We start from the raw sequence: 23,127 nt of genomic DNA, 5'->3' as shown, positions 1-23,127 counted from the left end.
GAGTATCAGAAAAGCCAATCACTTTGTCCACTTAACGAATCACACGACACATTAGAAGTAATGTAGCTCATGTACAGTTCATATTAAAATCTATCAGATATATTTGTAGGGATAGAGTGTTTCCTATGTAATCATGACTATAGTGGGCATTCAAGTCAAAACTGTACAAATTGAATAATTGATGACAAAATGTTGGCTAAGAATTATGGAGATGATACATGTAATGATAACTGAATCGTTATGGCTGGCTAACATCTGATACGCCATTCTTTATAAATGACATATTTACTACATAAAAAAAAAAAAAAAAACATCATCAAGAGATCTTTGGTCCATAATTAATAACAGAGTATGGTGGTTAGACAACCATTGCAACTCCACTGAGCTTTAAAAAAAAAATCAATTTAAGTCACTCCAGTATTACTGTAACAAGTACAATTCATTTAGATAAATCCAATACATTCTAGGATGACATGGTTTCTAAAGTTCATTAAAGATAGAGAGGCTTATTTTTTATAGCTCCCTGGACCAAATGGAAATGACCAGCAGCAGCAGCAGAGGCAGAGGCAGCAGCATCACTCTCTATAATTAGGCTCTGCAGGATCAGTTACCTCTCTCCCCAGTGGCTCAGTTTCCACTGCTAAGGAGAAAGTACATCGCTCATAACTTCACCCCAACCCCCTAAACTCTCCCATCGAGAAGAACACAATCTTAATACTGCAATGGTCTCTTTAGCTACCTAAATAACCATAAAGAGGGGAATGTGAGAGAATGACAGCCGAGCTGGAAAGAAGTACAGAGATGAAGTACGTACAAAGATCCTGGCTGTGCAAACATTTGATTGAGTGGAGACAACAACAACATGCTGCTGCAACACTGGGAGGGAAAAGTAGTGCTTGCTGGTTCTTCAATCCACCCATTTCACTTTCTTCGTCATTTTGGATATTATAAAAACATTTAAAAATGGTAACCAAGTCCAGTTTTTTGCTACGACAAAAATCTATGGGTAAAGTCTCCCTGATTTCCTTCCTATAGTATGTATCCCATGCAAAAGAGTCTTTCATTGCTTTTGCAAATTTGTGAGTCTTTACAATTCATCATTGTTTATTCTTCCCCGTGGGTAGTCCATGCCAAAGAATGACGAAGGGCGGCCATAGGTGTCCCTGTCTCGTTTCACGAAGGCAGAGAATGAGGACACGCAGTTTCCAATGAAGTGGTCTGCTTGACTCAGGATGTAGAGGTCTACTTGTGCCGTGTCTGGACGCAGACTTACCACCTTTACCTGCAAATTAAAACATGTAAATAGAGGGTCCTTAGCAGCAGAACCCAAACAGATGTCTACACTCTTTTGTTGAAACCGCCTTAATGACTAGATGTACAACTAATCCGGGAAAATTAAATAATATGAAAAAACATTTGGTTTAAAGCGCTAATTTCAAATTAAATACAGGTTTTGAAATGTAGAGATAGTTTTCTAGAACAGTAACACAAGCTACATCACATTTTTCAAGGTCAATGGGGGATAAATAGTTTAGTTATTTTAAAGTGATGTGCTGTTGTGTGTGGTACACTCTACACCTGTGCTATGCAAAATAAATTTTACATTGGCCTTGAAGGTCTTCTTGATCTCTGCAATGTAGGACTCGCTGTCGGTTGCTATGTAGATGGACTGAGCAGTGATCTTCTTGACCCAGAGTTTGAGTGCTCGTCGGATCTCTGCCAGGTCCGGAAGACACATGGTCATAGTGAGGGGTAAAGCAGCCTGGCGATCGTAGCCCACACACTGTGGGGAAGCCATGAAGTGAGGCCCAGCTTCTCCATTTTGCAGTAGCTTGCAGGCATTTTGCTATAGGGTCAATGTGAGAAATGAATCAGCAGGAAGACATTGTACCATGAGGGCTGGATTTGACAATATATCAAGTGCAAAGACATATATGTGATGACTGCATAGAGAAATGCATGAAGAGAAATGCGTGTACAGACAAAAATGTATTATGTCTGTATTTTAGTACTAAAACTATACTACATGCTGAACAGTTTACACAAATATAGCTCACCCAGTCAGAGCCAATCCTGAGATGAATGCCCACATAGGGTCTGGTCAGGTGGGCAGAAATGAGCCCCTCTCCTTCCTGCACCAGGTCGTCTGACCACACCATATATTTCTGAAGGCCCACATGCTCTTCCAGGACAGGGAACTGGGCAGGGGCTCCAGGCAAGGCCAGTACTGGATGCTCCGAAGGGGGAAACCTGAGAGGGAGAGCCAACACAGTAACTTATAGCCTCACTATTGTGGGTGTAGCTGTAGTGCCTGCATATTATTATTAAGAAGGAAGTTCATCACACAGTTCATGGGAGGTTTAGATTAAATGTACCTTTTTATCCAATTAGGCTGGAAATAAGCACTGAAGGACAAGCCACCAAATAGCACAGACTTGTCAAACTCGACACCAATGTGATCCCAAAACGGGCCGAAAGGATTCCCATCCTAAAACCAAAAAAACCAAAACACCTTGTTGATATCAGATGCATTACCTAATTATGACACACAAATGCAGTAATTTCAACTAACCTACAGATGTCAGTGTTTCTCCACTTTCATTTTTTTTAACATTCTATTCATTCTATTACAGAGACTTGAACATCATGTTGGCATCAAAGGCTGTACCCTATCCTGGTTTAGGTCTTACCTTACTGATAGTCATTAATTTGTGCATGTCCATAATAAGACATCCAATCACACCAGAGTAAGCTAAAGACCCTCCAAGACCGTTTCGTTCCCAGAGTGCAGGCTTCCTCGTAAATCCAAGAATATCAAAAACCACAATAGGAGGCAGAGCCTTCAGCTACCGAGCCCCCCTCCTCTGGAAAAATCTCCCTGCCTCCATCCGAGATGCAGACACCCTTTCCATTTTCAGATCGAGGCTAAAGACATTCCTCTTTAGTGCATCCTACAGCCATAAATAATTGCGTCAAAAAACCCATCACCTGTCGGGCCAGTCAGCCAGCCTGCCAGTCTAACAAACACATACAAAATTCCTCAAATCAATAAAACTGGGCTACAGACAGCATATGTTGTATCGTGAAGGAGATCCTTTACGGATCCCAGGTACAGCATACGGCGCGTGTTGCGCATGCACCATGTCAGCCAACCACAACTAAACATAACAAAACTAAATGCTAATAATATTCCCATACATCTACCCAGGCAGACTCTCCCTCTCCTTTTATATCACATTGCTAGGCCATATTACCTACTGTTAATTGACAACCTAAAAAGTATCTCCTTATCTGTTTATCAAATTGATGTTTACTAACAAAAAAAATTGTCTCTCCCTTATAGAATGATCCATTTTCTGATGGATGTGGAAACATTGCTCCTCACCATCACTGCTCCTCATCTACGCATCCAAACTTTACCCACTCACCCTCTCTCTCTGTCTTCCTCCCCTAGTCTAGACTATCTTCGCTATGGGACGCTGCTGTAGTCTCTCCACCCAATCTACCTGCAGAAACCCTCGGCCCATATGTACCCATCACCACCGTACTGCCGCACACTTACTTTACCGCATACCCAGTGCTAGCATTTATATGCAATATGTATTATTATTGCCACCACCGACTTTTCTGTTTTTCTGTTCCTACTTCTTACCCCTGTAACAGTAACCCTATTAGCACACCGTTTACTCCCTAAGCTGTTTTTGTATGCATCATACCATATAATGTTGGTGTATATATATATTAAACAATGTTTTTATTTATATTATATATATATATATATATATACCGTATATCATATGATGTTTGTATACAGTACCAGTCAAAAGTTTTTTTTCTTTACTTTTATTATTTTCTACATGGTAGATAACACTTTTTTTGTTTAGTACATCATTCATTACATAAAAAGTAAAGAAAAAACTTCTCCAAAAAATGAAAGGTGTGTCCAAACTTTTGACTGGTACTGTATATATATCATCTGATGTTTGTATATTTATTATGTACATCTACCAAAAGCATGCTATGTACATCTACCTGCTGTTTCCCTTCCCCATCTGCCACACAACCCCCCCTTTCTCAATTGTGCCCCAAAGCTGTGGAACATACTGCCTATAGATATCAGGGAAGCTAGCTCGCTAAACATTTTTAAAAGAAAACTAAAAACGTATCTCTTCACCTTAGCCTTTATCTATCTACGACTTCGCACTATATATATATTCTTTTTTTCACTTTGATCTTCATCGTTATATAACGTGATATTAAGGAGCTAGATAAACGATATCTCTGGAGTTGTCCAACCCAACTCTACCAATAAACCTTGGTTCCACAACATTAGATAACTGTAAGTATAACAGCGATTCGCACCCAAGTGTCTTGTGAGGACCATAGACATATATATAGATGTCTATAGTGAGGACCCCTCAGACTGTCCTGCATCGCTCACCTTCATGGGGCAGGTCTTCCGGTCAGGGCTCCTCTGGGCGGCAGATTCAAAGCAGTATGCCATCCTCTGGCCCGGAGGCCAGTGTTTAGGTGCCAGCTTTTCCATGAAGTCCTCTAGGCTCACCACTCTGTGGTAGTGACTCAGGGGCTCCAGCTGGAAGAATTCCCTGTACGAGACGTGGACCTGCCTCACGGTAGAGTCAACTAGTCAGACAATAAGGAACTCTTCACAAGTGTCTCTATCAAATTAACCTCTGCACCTTAGATGGAGTGCCAATTTCAAACAGACAGGCAGACATTCCTGACATTTGAAATATACTTGTGATGCACCTTGTGCATTCTGCACCAGAGCCAAAGGGGTGAAGTATGTAAACAAATATATTTGACACATCTTATTACATACACAGAGCAAACGAATGTAATCTTCCACAGTGCATGGCGCTCTACCACGGTTGCCCCACATTTTTATTCTTTCCTTCCTAAATCAATGGGATACATTATAAGCATGGTCCTGAATGCCACCCACCTGTCTAAGCATAGCGGTTAATGAGTGGACAGCTTAGTCCAGCAAGGGTTGTAGGGTTTTCTTACATATCTAAACTGAACATTATAAAGCGACATAAATAAACGACAACTGTGTGCTGTGCACACGAGGGGAGGAGCGCGCGGGCTTGTGGTGCTTACGTTTGTGTATGGTGGCGCGTGATGTCGGTAAACAATCCAGGGAGGGACCGCGAGCGTTCGATTCAGCAGTTTGGCAAAGGCCAACGACCCTAGGAAGTGGTCCGCCTGATTTCCGAATCGGCCTGTCTCAAAGCAAGACACACATTCAGACAAACTACCTTTTAACGCCATTATTTTGTGACAACATTCCGTCGCAATAGTTTTCTTCGTTCCCATAAAGAGAACACAGCTAATGTTATCTTAAACTCATAATGCAGTAGCCTAGGCTAAAAGTTTATCTCAATACCAAATACCGTTAATCACACAAACACAGGTCATTATTGGAGCCTATCCACCACTACGCAGTCAATAACAGCTTACAACAATCATATTGCTAACGTTAGCGAGGCTTTCAACCAGGGCTGAAGTTATATGAATGTTTACAATATCACATTTGTATAGTTTTAAGTAACAGAGGTCTGATTACCCATGCATGGACAATACAGAATGTATCCATTTTCATCCCACTCTATGGTTGAGGCATCAGTATAAATATGCCGAAACACTACTGAACATAATGAGATTAAAAGACATAGTTTAAAGTCTCCCCATTTAGCCGCCATTGCAGATCATCCACGGTCCCAAAATGCATTGCGAGCTAAAAGTTTTCTTTAACTCGTTACATGCTGATAGAAAATGCTACACTAACAGAAGCCTGCGTCTTCAAAGTGAAGTTTCAATTGAAACGTTTTATCCATCTATCGAGACTCTTTAAACAATGTAGCCGTAGAAATATAATAGGCTAGTCTATTTTAAAGTAAGAGAATACATGTAGTGTATGATATTGTTTGAGTGAAATCGGTGTTGCACACCAACAGAGACGTCTTGTTCCACAGAACACCAAAGTCACACAATCAATCTTACTAATTTTGAACCATAGAAGGTAATTTGTTCGTTATAGAAGTTCCACACATTCTATTTTAACAGAAGCGATTCATTTAAGAGTCATCAATTGCTTCGAATCAATGGCACATGTTCAAACAGAAGAAAATGTTTGTTTATATTGTGAGTGTATAGGCTACTCATGCTGGAATAGAGGAGTAGATTCGAAAATAAATGTTCAACTGCAGCCAAAAACGGCTTTATACTGATTAAACTGGAATTATATTGGCTACAGGATATTTCAAAGAGGAGGAGTGACGCTGGTTTATTTGTATGTTATTTTTTTATTTATGTTTTTTATCATCAAGAAATACCTTTGACAACAAAGTTTGTGAACAATATAAATCAACATCTATAATAAAACTGGTAGTTAGTCTATCAAACCAATACTTGGAATAAACTGACAAGGGTATTCCATTTCCAGTATAAACCCTTACACCAATAGCTGTCTAAGGTCAGATGGAGATCATCATTGGTACAATACTAACGAGATATAGATGAAACAGTGCGCACATTTATTCAGAGGGTCTGTCATTAAATAGGCTACTTCATTTGAAGCAACATGTGTGTGCAACATGTTGTAACCTAACACATAGACATGTGGTAAGAAGTGTTCTTAGCCTGGTTTTTATTTAGTTTTCTGTCTCTGTGTGTGTGTGTGTGTGTGTGTGTGTGTGTGTGTGTGTGTGTGTGTGTGTGTGTCTGTGTTCACCTGGTAGAGGTTGTTCAGCAGAAGGTACTGTTCAGTATCAGCAGAATCTTTGGCTGGAGGTGTGATGCGCATTTCATTCAGTAGTTCAATCAGCAGGGACAAATACTGTATGTTGAAAGTGTACCTTCCCCAGGACTGCACATTGACAGTGCTTCACATGTGCGCCCTAAGTAAAGGTTAGCTGAGGTTATGTATGACTGTGTACACAGTAAACAAAAACAGGGAACAGAATGCAGATGTCTATGATGCCTTACTGGAGTTAATTGAGTGATAATTGTTTAATTAGCTTTTATTGCAGCAGCATTGAATGCATCCAGACACTGCAAATGGAGGAAAGCGTGTATGCAATGCATCCTTTATCAACCATCCAAGTCATAGTGGAGGTACACTCATGCACAGAAACACGCTTTGTGACTTTTCAGAATGAAACCTGATGACACGTGTGAGTGTGCTGAATACTTTATGAAGTAGGTTAATTCCTCACCGGAATGAGGTCTGGTCAATTGCTACCAGGTTGTGGAGTTGAATGTTTGGGAGGCTTTGGTTGGCTGGCTGTTAGGTTTTTTTTTTCTGTCTCCCCGTCTTGCAAAGAAGAGTGAGGGTTCAAAGCCCACACCCACTTCTCAGTCAACACATCCTGCTGCCTTTTTCTATACTTGCTTTTCTTTCCATTTCATTTCTCTCCTTTCGTTTCCCTCCATTTTTAGCTTTCTTTGTTTCTTTCTTTCTCTCTTTCTTTCTTCCTCTGTCTGCCTCTCATTCCTTCTTTTCCTCTCTTGTTCTGCCCCATCCCCCCACGCTCAGAGTCTCGCACACACAGTTTTTCATTGTTAGAGATGACAGCAGTGATAACAATGCAAAGCACCGCTCAACTCGCTCACTGCCGTTTTGAAACTTTCCTCAGGTGGGAGACTGAATCAGATCCTCAAAGGGCATGACACAGAATTTAAAAAAACACCAGGTTTCTACTTCAGGCCTGTGCTTGCTGTTGAAGGAGGGGAGAGAGAGGACATTTGTTCAAATCATGTCAAACGTAAAACTACCACATATTCAAGAAAAGAAAACAAAAAGCTAATAGCTCCTAAAATGTTGGCATGCAAATAATTTCTTTTATCACTACCATGTCTTGGTTTCCTTGTCTCTTTTTCCACGATTCAATTTTCAGTTCATTTTTATTCATGGTTGTATCACAAGTAACTTACATGTAACAGTAACAAGAGGTAAAACAAACCTGTTGGTAACTGTGAGATCACAGTGAATGTGTTGTGACCATTATGTGTCCTAATATGCACAGAGGTGCAGATCCAGACCATAAGCAGCACAGGGTTTTGGTTCTACTGTAGTGGTTTAACATTACTAAAGAGTTGGAATTGTCCCCTCATGTGAGTAATGGGAGAATGACTAGTTGGGTAGTAGGTACAACCTGATGTTTTGTTATGCAGAGTGAGGTTAAACACTTTATCAAAACATAATCAGTAAAGGCAAGCTGGTAATTAATGTTCACTGTATTGGTTGTGTGATTTTGCAGAAATTCAGTCCTTCAGGACTTCCCAGGAGTCAGGACACAGAACTATAATTAGCGGAGCTGAACTGTGATGTGCTTTAAATCAAACATCTGGCCATGATGATAAGAAGATCTATCTAACTTTTATAAATTGAGTTGGGAGTAAACGATCCTTCATCTAGACAAATATATGTTTGAATATTGGATGGATTCATGCAATTGGATCTAATTCAAACCTAGCTAAATCCATGGTGAAAGTGCAATACATGTGTGGGCCGTGGTTAAAATACTGACTTTCTGGTGACAGCAAATTGATTAAACATTCTTTCAGACAACAAGATATTCCAGCGTGGTTGGACCTTTAAACGTGGGTTCTTTTCCAACAACTTTCTTTCTTTCATAACCAATCTACATAATCTTTGGCAGCAGACCATGCGAAGGTTGTGACGTCTATGAGTTTAAGGGGAAACACCAGGTCCACCCATGTGCCTTATCAGTCCAGTACAGAATCGGAATTTAGACCATCCTGTGTGTGATACCACTGAGCACTGACTACCTACTGGGCTACCCAGCCCTCTGCACAGTCCTCACTCCCAACTCTCTCGGTCTACTCCCAGATCCTCCCTGTACCTTTTTGCTCTCCTATGCAAAATTACCATTGCACCCTGCTTTCACATAGTATATATCTAGTTTGCACATGGGGTTTTACCCAGAGACTCTGTCAGTATGCCAATAACAACACCCACTCCTAAACTGTGGTGATTTGTATAGAAGGTTCTGGTTCACATTTTCATTTTTTCACACGAGCATATTGGAATTTTAATGAGGGACAGTCATTGCAAAGGTGCTTGCATTCTAACATTCCTCTTGTTTTCTCTCTTGACATCAAACCACACCAGACAGTGCATAGTCTGACAAGTTGAACCAAGGTATCTCCAAAATACTTGCAAACTTGTTTGACAACTCCTTTGCTTTAAAGTTGTGGCACAACGTTGTGACACAAGGATGTGCAACTTCAATAGAATGGATCTGTGTCTAATCACTATTAACTATTATCACTATTAACTATTATATGTTTGGTATAATAAAGGTCGATCTCTGTTAATATTGAGGAATACAGAGAGAGGCATGAATAAAGTGGGTGACTGACATAATTAGAGGAGGTAGGAGGCATAAGTCTTTGGTAGAAGTTTTTTTGATGGAGTTACAGAATAGATTTGCTTTTTTAATTTACAATTTTTATTAACTTTATTAACTTTTATTAAAAATCTATTATCCCTTTTTACCGATAATTTCAAAGAAAAAAATACAAATAAATAATTTGAAACATAAAAAAACATTGAAGAAGAGTAAACGTGTACGTTTCATTTTCCCATATGTGTTCACCTTGACTGGAATCATATCCAATGATACAACAGCTTGGTCTACCAGTTCATGAACACACAGAGACAGCCAGATATCTTGTATTCTTTATACGATATTTAAAATTTCAGCACACCATGTCTTACATAGTTGGCAACAATAAAGGGACACTTTGGATCTTTGTAGGACGTGTGTGGAGAAATGTTACCCCCTGACTGAAAAGTGAGTCTAGATGTGCATATTCCTTACAGACAATGGTCAATCACGTCACCTCAGGATGCACCAGAAATTACCCTCCCAAGCATCTCTAAATGCTTCAGCATTTCCAAACACCAGCAGGTATTGCTGACGCTCATTCATGGAGACCACATATTTTCACATGAAGGGGTAGAGCCCAGACCAAGACTTGTCCCTCATGTTATTTTCAGTCTCAGCATCATCCTGCGCAAGGGGTTGACCACAGTGTGGAAATCAAGCAAACCCTCACCCGGAAACGGACGGTAAAATGGGAAAAGTACAAACCTGATGAGTCTGTGGATCGTTTACACAACAAAACCCCAATGAAAGCACCCTGGGGAAATGACAGAGTTGTGAGCAGTACATATGCGTGGAACCAGGGATGCTTCTGCTTTCACACACTCTCTGTTGGTGATGATGACTCTCTTGGTGGTTTCATTGTACGTCTAAGCTGTTTATCGCCAGCCCCTGGTAACATAAACGTCCCATCTGTTTTTAACCAAACACGTACAACGGCCCCAGCCCATTCCCCACTAGTCTGGCACTAGGAGCCACCACTCTGCGTTTTTCCCTTTGGATTATTCTGGTGGCAAGGAAATCCAGTCCAGATGTGTACAAATCATCCCTCTGACTAATTGCCATTGTTGTCATCGATGCCTCTCTTACGCGACTTTTCTGCTTTTGCTCAGTGATGGCAGGTCGGGCTTTGGCATGTGTTGAGTTCTGCTTAAAGAGAGAGGAGTAATAGGGAAGAGAGAAGTGACAGGGAGAGAGGGAGAGGGGGAGAGGGGGAGAGAGAGAGAGAGAGAGAAGGGAGGGAGGGAGAGGTAAATTGGGATGACACTGGAAACTGTTTGAGATTAGACTACTGACTGTGCCCACAGCTGCATATGTTCATAGAAAACCCACCAAACTCTGTCTACCTTATTAAAGAGTATCTTCCCTGTTTCTCTTCTTTTATCCTTCTGTCTCTACTCCTTTTCGACATAATGGTATTTGTTTTTAAAAAGACAAAAGCTGATGTTTGGGGTTACCCAGTGTTAATCAGACCTAATTAAGAACTGAGCAGGAAGACATTGAAGACGGGCAGGGCTTTTTAATGCACTCTGTTCTTGTTGTTCTTAATGGCCTTTTTTTACAAGCTTCCCTGAGATGGCGAGTGAGGTTGGGCTGGGGTGTAGGGAGGGGGGCAGTACGGCAGGCATGGGGTAGCTCCGGTGCTGTGTAACATTTCAGCGTGTATTGAGGTACTTTAAAATCAATCTGGAGCTTCCAAATAACAGACCACCATTACGCCGCAATCAGCCCGAATGGTCTGACCACAGTGCACTAAAAAATAGGAAACAAATAAATAAACAACCGTATAATGAAAGAAGACTTGTGCTTTCATGCTGGCACATTGTTTCTCCATTTTCGGTGTGTGCTTACACTCAAATATTCTTTGGTCTTGGTTTAGAATGGGGAAAGTAGTTCAAACTATTTCATTACACAGTGTAAAGCAGTGATGTCTCACAGAAGTCCTCTTTGGAGACCCCAAGGTATTAGTGCCGGTGACCAGCCATTTATGAATAATAGTAAATCATTTTTGTATCAAATGTCTTTGCTGTCAAAGTACCCATCACATAAATAGACCAGTTTGATTAGCATTACTGTAATACAGCAGTAAAATCCCTGTCAATCTACCCAACATCAGCAATAGCTTTAGATTGCCAATATGTCATCAGATTATCATTTATAACTATTTCAAACATGAAGAGATGTCCTCTTGTTACCTCTACGTACTGTCCCTTTACCTGTGCCATAACACTTCATCTTAACAAACGTCTGGAAAAACTTGTCAAACTTCAATACAGGAATGCACAGTTAACACATACATCATAATATGGGGGGACTTTCCCTTCTGCTTTCAATATGTCACTGTTTCCATATGCCTGATGTTTAAGGAGAACTGGTTTAGATTTTCACTAACCATTAACCTTGAAGAACAATAGTTTTACAAGGTAATTATTATGTCTCACATACCAGTGTTCATAACCGTTGCGATCTAGAGATCCCATGTATCAAGATATGGTTCAGGAAGAGTACTCAAAGGCATTCGGATGTAGCATGTCCTTTCCAATAGTTATAAATAAACACGAAATACTTTAAATTTGATGCTGAAATTTGAAGCTGTGTTCATATCTTTTCCGTAGTGCAGCGTCTGGTGAAATACATTCTGGAGAGTTTTCTGACAGGTCAGAACACTTCAATGTTGCAAAGCCTGGTGACAGTCAGTGCATGAGATACTGAGGTAAATCAAAATAAACACCAATAACCTATAACCACCGGGGGACTGACTGAGTGTATAAACTTTGCCTTTCTAATTTAGCTTTGTCAGAGTTGGTCAGTATGAAGATCATTTTGTTCAGGATAAACATTGTTGTATTCCATTGATAAGCCAACTCTTTAACAGACCAGCTGACATAGAAGCAACAATTTGTTTGATTGAAAGATTTCTGTAGGGAAGGTGGGGCATGGTTTTCAAAACAGACCTTATTATAATGAAGGCAAACATTGTCTGTCTTGATATTTTTCTTCAAATTCTAGTTTCCCCTTTTAATGTATAACTCCTTATGTTTTACAATAAAAAGGAATGGCAAAAAGTTATGAGAACTAACGTTTAAAGATGATGAGATGAAAACTGGAGTTTAAAGGACTGTAGAACTGAACAAAAGAAGCAGACATGCTCTTTCCATAACACCTTTAAAAAAGGTTTATTCCACACGAGAGGAGTGCTCAGTTTTTTTTTTAAGATCACATAAATAAGGTTAAATGACTTGAGAATAAAGTGAGATAAATGATCGCAAATATATATTTTTTAAATCGTGGAGATATTGAAGTTGTATTTGGCAGTCATCCGCATTTTGTGGATGATTTTAGCTCTGCTTTAGGAAACAACATTACAAGCGTTTCCCGAGGTAAAATTAATTTGTTACAACTAAATGGCATGAACATAAAAGCTTTGGAAAGCTCATTTCCGCTTCACGCTTCTCTTGAGTGGGCGACGAACTATTTTCAGACGGACGCCAAAAAAACAGTAGATGTTTCAACATCTAAGCTTCAAAAATGTATTGTATTAATTACGTTTGAAAGTCCACAACAGAAACGATGCTCACATGAGTGTGTCCCGCAGTCGCTTTAGAACGTAGGCGGTTGAGAAAAAAGAATTACCAAAACTATTTTATTTGATCCAACTAATTCACTACCTGGGAACATATAAGCTTCTGCAACGAATCATTCACCTCTAGAGAACAAAACAAACAAAAAAATAACTTCTAAGAGCAAATAATCCTATTCTATTCACTAACCCTCTCAAAACAAATAACCCAACCATTTCGTTAGAGCACTACCTGATGTTATCAGTCCAAATGATGAATAGATGTCCTCCTATTTTCAATTGCTTTGTAACACTCACTAATTCCAAAAATCTGAAATCTCATGATATGAATATACCATCCTATTGCGCGTTGGAATCAGTAGGCAATGGCATGTACACTTGCGTAGCCGGGCAATCTTGAGGTATTTCTCTGGAAATGAAAAAAACTTGGAAACGTGCTCTCGCTGCAAAGCATTGAACACGCCGAGGGGCTTATTGAAGACCCTTGCTCCCCAACCCCCTACTCTCCCTCTCTCTTTCACGCACACACGCACACACACGTACGCGCGCACTCACACTAAACGCACACACACACAAACACACACAAATACACACACACACACACACACACACACACACACACACACACACATGTGGATGAGGACGGGGAGGGGGTTGGGGTGATGAGGAAACGAGTTGGTATGCCCTGGAAGTAATTCTTTCGCCCCAAAACACAAGGTGAAACGGGACCACCAGAGCATCGCACGTGGGACCCTAGCTCACCATTCCCTGATAACTTCTCTGGGGGACGAGGAACGTCATGCTCAATTGTACTGATTCTATACATACAATTATGTAAACAAGTAATACCTCTGAGTGTTGTCAATTAAGTTGTTATTGGGCAGATATCTTACTCTCTCCTTTGCCTTCTGTTGTGTATTGCTGAAGCTTATACATTAAAAGTTGTATATCACACTTCTTCATTTTGAGCATTAAGTCTGGCAAATAGACGCTTTTAAAATATTCTAATATGTATCTGTATTTGTATGTGTATTTTCGAGCAATCCACACGTGGATGTGTTCTCTCCATGGAAAATCACCTAGAGACTGCACTACTCAGCCATCCCTTAATTTGATTAAACCGCAAACATTGACTCATGATTTAAAGTTATGGCCTCTATGTGCCTAGCCTCAAGAGATTCATCAATTCTTTTTTAATTAAACGTGTGTGGCTCTTGTAGCATTTGGTCCATACGCTATAATGTTACAAATCTACCAACTATGGTAATGAGTTGACATGTAAAGTCTACTAAAATCATCTTACACTTAAACTGTGTAACTACGGTAAGATTCTGTCCTTGAAAGATTATATTTGCAAATTCGTCAAATAAAGAGGTAGGCTACCTCAATTAGATTGCCAGGTCTATTTCTTTAATAATGCATAAAACGCAATTGTTTAACATTTTTCAGTTTTCATCACCTGTATTTCTATACCACTCAAAGACAAACATCATAAGGTATCAGTGAGATTAGTCTAGTCTGTGTTAAAATTAAGTTTGGACTTCGTTAAGTTATTGTGATCATCGTCTGTTCACATTGTCACCAAAGCATGATTTAAAAATATAAAGTTGTTTTCGACTGTTAATTTTTCGATTGGAATATGCTAGACACCACGTGTGACGTTTTTTATTGATTATTATATTCAGTGTACGATCAACGACAACGGAAAAAAAACAGTTTACCAGCCCCAGTAAAAAAGTTTGTGAAAGTGGCCTGACGTCACACTCCCACAATGCTCGCGCCCCACAACTCTGCTGCTGCAGCCTGAGGAGAGCGAGACACACTCAGGCCCCGAAAAAAGAAAAATTATAGAAAAAATTGGAAAAAATAATAAAACAACAGATCGAGGGGAGAAAGACCAGGAAAGGTGGCGTGGGGGCTCCCACGGTAGGTTTGCGCCTAGTCGGTGATGGAATGTTACCGGGGTTCCTTGTGAAATTGACTAATGCGGTGCTGGAAAGTTTTTGGTGGGTAACTGCTCGTTTTCCTGCAAGTCCTCATAATGTGGCTGCACGTTCTGATGTGTGCATGTTTTTTTAATAAGATCTTGATAATTAATACGCGTATTTTCTCCAAAAGTCGATACCGTGCCGATTATGAAACTTCGCTGACATTGAATGTGATGTTATTATCTTACGATCGGACGTCATCTATTTTTGGTTATTTTGTGAAAGTGTGTACAAGCTTCGGGTATTTAATTTTTAATTACGTGATCGCCTGTTTCTCCGAAGCTCTGTCGATAAATGTGTTGTAGAGAATAATGATTTTAGTTGTAAACGAAATGTATTTGGTGTTTGCTGGTTTCTGCTGTGTCGATTGATGTTCTGTGTGCGTTTTGAGTAAACAGCCGAATTTTAAGTAATTTCTGAATATTTATCGTTCAGAGCATGTCTCTGTAGTCGGTTAGAGAGAACGAGGGAGAGATAGAAGTTGGAGGAACGTCTCCGTTGTGCTTGAAACACTTCTTGTAAAGCAACAAATAACTTTGTGGAAGTTCAACAAGAATGCAACACGTATCAATTTGTGCACACTGTTGTTACAATGTAGTAACTCCGATAACAGCACATCGTGAAACGTACAATTGTCAAATAATCTCTTTCGTGGGTCATTTCTACGAAACGTTTTCTATGCTGTAATAGTTTATCGGGTAGGCTACCCGTCATTTGTTTGTCATTGATCGGATGTTCCAGGGCGGATTGTGCATCGATGTGACTTTAGTGTCCTACCTTGACTTGTGTATATGAGCTTCTGGAAGGGTATACCATCTATTTGGGTTAGCCTACTCTTAAAAGTAGGAGTGGTGTATTCGTATAGATGTAAAGACATTGGTTATTTTACATGTTTCTGCAATTGCTCTATAGCCTATTGATTAAGACGTTTTCAGTAGCGTAGAGGATGTTGTAATGGTTTGTAAGTTCTATCTGTAATAAGAGATAGCGTACAGGGCTACACGTTTTAGCTATTTACTTGGAGGAGACTTCTTAAGTTGTTCGTTCATAGTGCAGGCCTGTGTGCTCAAACATGAGTTAACTGAATAGGATTGGACCACCCTGTCAACTCTTTACTTGTTCTTTAATTTGTGGCATAGTCTAAATGAGATAAAATATGAAAGAATTCACGTTTTAGCCTACTATAATCACATGTGTATAGTCTTGTCCTGGATACACCAGTCTAGCAAAAGAGAAGCCAGAGAGTTTGAGAAGACAAACAGCCAAGGAGTTGACTCCAGGAGTATTTATGTGTTGTAAACACGTTTCCTGGTTATGAAGGGATTTCAGCTCCTCCGTGTGCTGCTCAAACTGGTTAAAGTGTGAACGTTAACGTTACATCTAGAAGCTAAAACACCTGTAGCTCAGCTTGTTACTACGGGACACGGAGGTCCATGTTCCACGCCGTCTATCAGGCGGTTGAGGAGGTCACTAAAGAAGGTATTCTATCAAGTAAACAAACATTTCACCCTTGTCTTTGGGGAGTAAATGGGCCTGTAACTTCATATTCATGTTGCATTCATATTCGCTAACTCAGTGTCGACGCCATAACCGCAGCCAGTGATTCTATGTAAACACTAAACCTCACTGAATTGGTCTGAAATATCCCAAAAAACAGAACGGAAGCAAAAACTTGACAAGAACTTCCTTGCAGGCCCACGCGTAGGCAGGTTAGAAAGCACGTCCTCGGATCTGTCATACGCGCGCTCCATCAAGGCCCCACTTCCACTGCCTCGAGCTACATAATAAGGAAATGGAAGTGAGATCGTCACGACACAATGCCTTTGTTATTGACATTACTGTGTCTTGCAAGTTGAAACGTATATTTTCGTATGTGTCTACTTGTATTTGGGGTTACGTGTTCACAGGTTATATAGCTTCTTGGAAAACAAAATACCATTAAAGACATGCTAGTGCAATGGATATAACATTTGGCATATCATACAATCATCGCCCTCTTTGAGAAATAAAGCATACCAGGGCCATGATATGATGTGAGATTTATAGACATTAATCAGAGACCTGCTTTATCAGAACTATTGTATTGTTCTACACTGAACCCAGTCATTATATTGACAGTTTGAATGTGTATTACCATAGTAAACACAACATTGTACAAAAACACAGTAAAATTAGTAAAAGTATTTTTGTACAATTATTTGTTCAAACATAATTATCACATTTATATAGTAATTGGATATTATCTCAAATCAGACCTGTCTAAAACTGTTGTAAAATTGTAAATAACAGGTAGGGTGCTCAGTTTTCAGTAAACAACAAAATCGTTTATTTTACTTCATTTCCTTTTAAAATGAACATTTGCATTGCTTCTTGGATAAATCGAATATAATCTGTGAGGTGATAGGACGAGCTCAGCATGATGTGTGAGAACGTTTATCACAGTCAAACAAAAGTCTCACCACTTTTCATACTACATCTGTCCATGTGCTCTTTGAAAAGGCAGCACACAACATGCCTGGTGTGTGTGTGTGTGTGTGTGTGTGTGTGTGTGTGTGTGTGTGTGTGTGTGTGTGATAGAGAGAGAGAGAGAGAGAGAGAGAGGGTACATGTGCATCGAGGGGGGTTTTTCCTCTAAAAACATCCCACAATCCCTTGCACCTCTGTGGGTAGTAGCCTGATTACCATGAGAAAGGAGCATCAGTTGGACTAATGGGAGGAACAGCCTTTGGAGAGGACAAGCGCTAGTTAATAACCAGGGAAGACTTGGCTAAATCCCTGATCCTGCTCAGTGGAGCCTGCTACCTTTGGGGATGTGTGTAGGGCAGAGCTGGATGTTGCTGCCTGAGTGATTAACATAAGAGCGGATGTTAGCTCTAGAGCAACATGAATATTGTTATTTATTTTGTTTTAAGTGCAGCGTGAGAAAAACTGCTCCGCTGAGAGCCTGAGAACTCGGTTGAGTGTGTGTGTGCGTGCATTTGTTTGTGTGTGTGTCCATTCAAACTTTCACAAGAGAGCGGCTTTGCATGTTTGCGTGATGCACACACGTGTGTGCATGTATGTACGTGTTAGTGAGCAAGGGGTTATTTATTTGGCCTACGAGTGCTTCATGCACAGTAGTCAGGATGAACTTTGGGGGTGCTCTGGTCACCCACTCGAACCATAAAACAAAAAACATAGGGAGCTGGGAGGAAAGGAGGAGTAAAAAAGAAAGAGAGAGCAAACAGGGAGGGGAGAGAGAGAGAGGGGAGAGATAACATCAGGCCAAGTTCACAGGACTACTATCACTCCCAACAAATCCCCAGTACCGCTCAACAGCCCAGTCTGATAGATATCTGTGTACAGAAACCAAAACATCCCTTTTGGCGTCAGATTCAGGACCTCACCAGTTTATTCCCAAGTGTTGCCTACATTATAGTAGTGGGAATGCACTAGAAAGAGTTTTTGTGTGATTTCGTTATACATTGACAGTCTACTGTTTTTGTTAGGGTAACAGTCTTATGAGGAAATATGTCTGCATGCTTTGAATTGAAGAGCACGCAGAAGAGAGGGGAATATCTGTGGTATTATGTCCATTTGAACACAGGATGCTTGATATTGTTGATAATGTTAAACTTAATTTTTGTGAGGCAAATATGTAGAAAGTGAATTAATCTGCTGTCGCAAAGAAAAGTGGCAATGTAGATGTAACTGCGATTGTTAAAACGCCTGCCTCCACCAGCTCTATCCAGTTGGGCACCCCACTGTGCCGGCCATTCACGGGACCTGGGGTCCATGAGAGGTCATCCTATCATTTGATCCCAGAGTTCCGTGGGGCTCGTGCACAGTGGAATTTCACTGACCATTTGGTCAAACCCAACGGTTTCAAGGCTCCCCCTCAGCTCCCCTATATAAGCCTGACCCACCGCTGGCCAGTGTGTGGGTCAATAGAAGCTGGAGAGGAGCATTTTCATCAAGGAGTAAACGGACAATCCATTATCAAGGACATTCACTTTCGTCTTGCCGTGCGTCTTTGTGAATAAACCACGGATTCATGTCTATCATTTCACGGTTCAAACACGGATTAAATCAGTCAGTTCACGGTCATTCACGGTTCAATCACAGTTCATCGTCATTCATGTCCATCCTGCCATTCAAGGCTTGAGTGTGTGCAATAAATACTCCATTACATCTGTCATCACTGGGACATTGACATCATTCTCGTTCTAACCGGACAGACCTGTGGCGATTGTCACCCTTTTCACAACTAGCAATACAGTCCTTTTTGGGGTTTATTCAATTCATCATCCCCCTATTTTATATGGTCCTTCTTCCGCCGGAGTTTACAATTTCTACAGTCCAGGATGTCGATGCCCAGAGACAACACCCGTGCTCGCCGTGAGGGCCGTCAGCCACGGTACTTGGATGACTTCTTGCTTGAACTGCCAAGACGTCACCTTCGACACACCATTCCAGACCAAGACGTTGGTGGAGCCATCAGTCCCAGCCATGAGGACACTCTAGCACCACCTGCTGGACAGAAGCAGTCAAGCCCACTCCCAGAGGCATTCCTCTCAGCTATCAGGGAGATGAAGGAGGACAACCAGCAATTAAGGCTGGATATGCAGCAAATTGTCCAAGCCCTCTCACCACGTGCATCAGATGCACCACCAGCTACAACCACCAGCTTCGTTGCCGCATCCAGAGGACGACCCCACGTCGCAGACAGTGGGGTATCCTATTCAAGGCTTCCTTTCCCGGACTTCTCGTCCACGCCACTGACAACCAGGCAGCCCTTCCTTCCGCCAGCGGATGACCTGCAAGGTTTACAGAGGCCTACGTCTCATCATTATCAGCTGGTTGCCCAACCGGATGATGACACGTTCCCGCCACCACCTCCGCCAGTGTTGTACCATGACATGGTCAGTGCAGCAACACAGGGATCTCCGTGGCAGGTGCAACGCCCACATCATCCGCCACCACAGCTGGTAGCTGAGCTAACTGACCATATGCGGAGCATGCATATGCGTCCAGAGCACAGCCCAGCACCTCAAGCACTGCAATATAATGTGCCAACGCCGGAGTACATGGAGCCCTTCACGCCTCCACGTACATCATCAGTTCGTCCTCACAACCCAGCATCATACCCGGTTGCTGGACTGAGGCCACTGGGGCAGGGTCCTTACGATGGGCCACCTACTCCTCCCCGACGAGAGAGCACCTACAGAGGACCAAAGCCTCACATCCCGTGCTTCACCGCTGAAGACCCCCGCCAGTTTGCCCGCCTGAAGCTGGCATTGGAGAACATCCTGCCTGCGGATGCAACTGAGCGGTTTAAGTATCAGATCCTAGTCGACCACCTGAAGCTGGAGGATGCTTTGCTGATAGCAGACTCTTACTGTAACAGCCGGTATCCATATACCAACACGATGGCATCCCTCACAGAGCTGTATGGCCAGCCACACAGACTGGCTCTGCAGCGCATCAATGAGGTCCTTGCTGAATCTCCAGTCAAGAGCGGGGACAGCAGGGGGTTCCGCCTGTTCGCACTGAAGGTGCGGGCCCTTGTGGGGATGTTGGACCAGCTGGGGAGAGAAGGGCGAACAGAACTGGAGTGTGGCTCACATGTGTCACGGCTCTTGTCCAAGCTGCCACATGACATGCGCACCCAGTTCAAGCGCTACGTCGACCCCATTCGGACACCAATCCCCACACTGCTGGACTTCGCTGAGTGGCTGGAGAAAGAGGTCCGAGTGCAGCAGGATGAGGTGCCATTCACGCACTCCAAAGCACCGATGGAGGAGCGATCAGACCGCCAGAGAGGCGCCAGGGCGAAGCAAGGCCCAGCGACACGGTCAACCACTGTCCTGCTCGGACGTGACCCCCCTGTAAAGGCAAGCTATCCAGCACAAGCCCCATCACGTAACACAGAACCGCCCAAGAAGTACTGCCCGTTCTGTGACGATATCCAGCACTTCTTCAATCAGTGTGCAGCCTTCAAGCAGCTGAACAAGGAGCAGAAGGTGAACTGGATAAAGGATGGGAAACGGTGCTGGAGGTGTGGAAGGGACCACCAAGCAGCGCAGTGCTATCTGAAGGCCAGATGCCCAAAATGCAACGGGACCCACCTGGAAGTGCTGCACGACGTGAACGCCAGACCAGAGAAGCAAGCCCCCACCATTCAGCATCCAGTCACGTACTACCTCGATCCTGCCAGGAGGGGTAGCTGTGTGCTGCTGAAAATGGTGAAGGTGTGTTTGTTCAACGGCGACACCAAGATGGAAACCTACGCCATCTTGGATGACGGGTCAGAGCGCACCATCCTGCTACATAGCGCTGCTCAGAAGCTGGGCCTGCAAGGACGGAAGGAGGATCTGGCACTCCGAACTATCCGTCAGGATATCAGGTCTGTGCCAGGGAGGTCAGTCAACTTCTCTGTTGCATCAGCCAGTCACCCACACAAGCGATACAAAATAGAGCAGGCTTTCACTGCGTCTGAGCTGGGCCTCTCTACCCACTCACACCCGGTCAAAGCCTTGCAAAGGACATATCACCACCTCAGGGGTCTGCCCCTTCAGTCATTTAATCAGGCCCAACCACTGCTCCTCATTGGCTCTGATTATCCTCATCTGATCACCCCGGTCGAGCGTGTGCTCCTAGGCCCACCAGGTGGACCTGCAGCGCTGAATACACGCCTTGGATGGACATTGCAGGGCCCTGCCAAAGTCCTCCTTCATCAATCCTCCACCCCTCAATGTCTATTTACCAGAGTTCTGACTCCCACCACTGAGCTGCTCCAACATGTGGCTCAGCTCTGGCAGATGGATGTCCTGCCCTACCGTAATGAGAAGCTCATTACACGGTCCAAGCAGGACACAGCCGCTGTCAGAACACTGGAGGAGAAGACAGTCAGAGTGGAGGTGGCTGGCATTGACAGGTATGCTACCCCCCTCCTGTGGAAGGAAAAGGTCCCGCCTCTTCAAGCCAGCACAGACTCCGTACTGGGCCATCTGCGTGGGACTGAGAAACGGCTGTTTCATGAACCGGTCCGCGCAGAGACTTACAGTAAGGAGATAAAGAAGTTACTGGATGCTGGCTACATCAACAAACTTCCCCCTGCTGCAGTGCACACCAGTGATGATGCATGGTATATACCCCATCACATGGTCCATCACAACGGCAAAGACCGCATCGTGTACAATTGTTCATTCACACACCAGGGTGGCAATTTGAATGAGCAACTCCTTCCAGGTCCCACACTAGGATCATCCTTGCTGGGAGTTCTGCTCCGTTTCAGGCAGTACTCCACTGCAGTGAGCTCTGACATCAAGGGGATGTTCCATCAGGTTCGTCTCCTGCCTCAAGACAAGCCCTTCCTGCGCTTTCTGTGGAGGGACATGGAGCGAAGCAGGGCACCAGACGTGTATGAATGGCAGGTGCTGCCATTCGGTACGACATGCAGTCCATGCTGTGCCACCTTCGCTCTCCAGAAACATGTCCTGGATCACAGCAGCCCGGAGGAAGATACCCGCTACTCAGTTGAGCACTGTTTCTATGTTGACAATCTGCTGCAGAGCTTTGCATCAGTGTCAGAAGCCAAGCAGCTAGTCAACAAGCTACAGCCTCTACTCCTCTCCGGTGGGTTTGAGCTACGCCAGTGGGCCACCAATGTGCCCGCCATCATCAGTCACCTGCCATCTGAAGCCCGATCAGAGAGCTGTGAGCTCTGGCTGTCACACGATGGATCTGACCCACAAGAACGGACACTGGGACTACTGTGGCACTGTGCATCAGACACCCTCACATACCGGCTCCGTCAATCAGAGCAGACTGAGCCCACCATGCGGAGTATCTATCGGGTCCTAGCCAGGCAGTACGACCCACTTGGCCTCCTCATCCCATTCACCACACGGGCCAAGATCCTGGTGCAGTGTCTTTGGAGCAAGAAAAGAGACTGGGATGACCCCCAGCTCCCAGAAGACCTGCTCCAGCTGTGGCACGCTTGGGAGGGTGAACTCCATCAGCTTCCGTCACTTTCACTCCCAAGGTGTTATAGTCATCCTGGGACTGATGTGTCATCATGTATACAGACCATACATGTATTCGCTGATTCATCAGAGAAGGCTTATGGTTCTGTGGCATA

The 23,127-nt window shown here is 42.9% G+C and overlaps 2 protein-coding genes across 5 annotated transcripts in view; one reads left to right on the top strand and one right to left on the bottom strand.

The window, feature by feature from the left end:
- Positions 1 to 58: 58 nt before the first annotated feature.
- On the bottom strand, positions 59 to 5,772 carry pofut1 (protein O-fucosyltransferase 1). Of its 2 annotated transcripts, none has more exons than XM_012826087.3 (7): positions 5,591 to 5,772; positions 5,125 to 5,246; positions 4,442 to 4,624; positions 2,376 to 2,488; positions 2,058 to 2,250; positions 1,604 to 1,846; positions 59 to 1,282 (listed from the first exon to the last, which is right to left on the bottom strand). In XM_012826087.3, exons 1-7 carry the CDS (start codon positions 5,724 to 5,726, stop codon positions 1,088 to 1,090), a joined length of 1,185 nt encoding a protein of 394 aa, XP_012681541.1. In that variant the 5' UTR covers positions 5,727 to 5,772; the 3' UTR covers positions 59 to 1,087. The 2 variants fall into 2 exon arrangements, with proteins under 2 accessions (XP_012681541.1, XP_031422113.1); XM_031566253.2 differs by having other exon boundaries at positions 4,442 to 4,644; positions 5,591 to 5,731.
- An 8,474-nt stretch (positions 5,773 to 14,246) lies between these two features.
- The window catches only part of plagl2 (pleiomorphic adenoma gene-like 2), a 39,727-nt gene continuing 30,846 nt past the window's right edge, over positions 14,247 to 23,127 (top strand). Inside the window, exon 1 of one of the 3 annotated variants that reach the window (XM_012826105.2) lies at positions 14,247 to 14,943. The gene's annotated coding sequence lies outside the window, so the exon portion shown is untranslated. Of the gene's footprint in view, positions 16,485 to 23,127 lie in introns of all 3 variants that reach the window. The other 2 variants (XM_031566250.1, XM_031566248.1) reach the window with 2 other exon arrangements.

This window comes from Clupea harengus, chromosome 4, assembly GCF_900700415.2.
Source record: "Clupea harengus chromosome 4, Ch_v2.0.2, whole genome shotgun sequence".
NCBI lineage: Eukaryota > Metazoa > Chordata > Actinopteri > Clupeiformes > Clupeidae > Clupea > Clupea harengus.
This window is presented reverse-complemented; position numbering and strand designations above follow the sequence as displayed.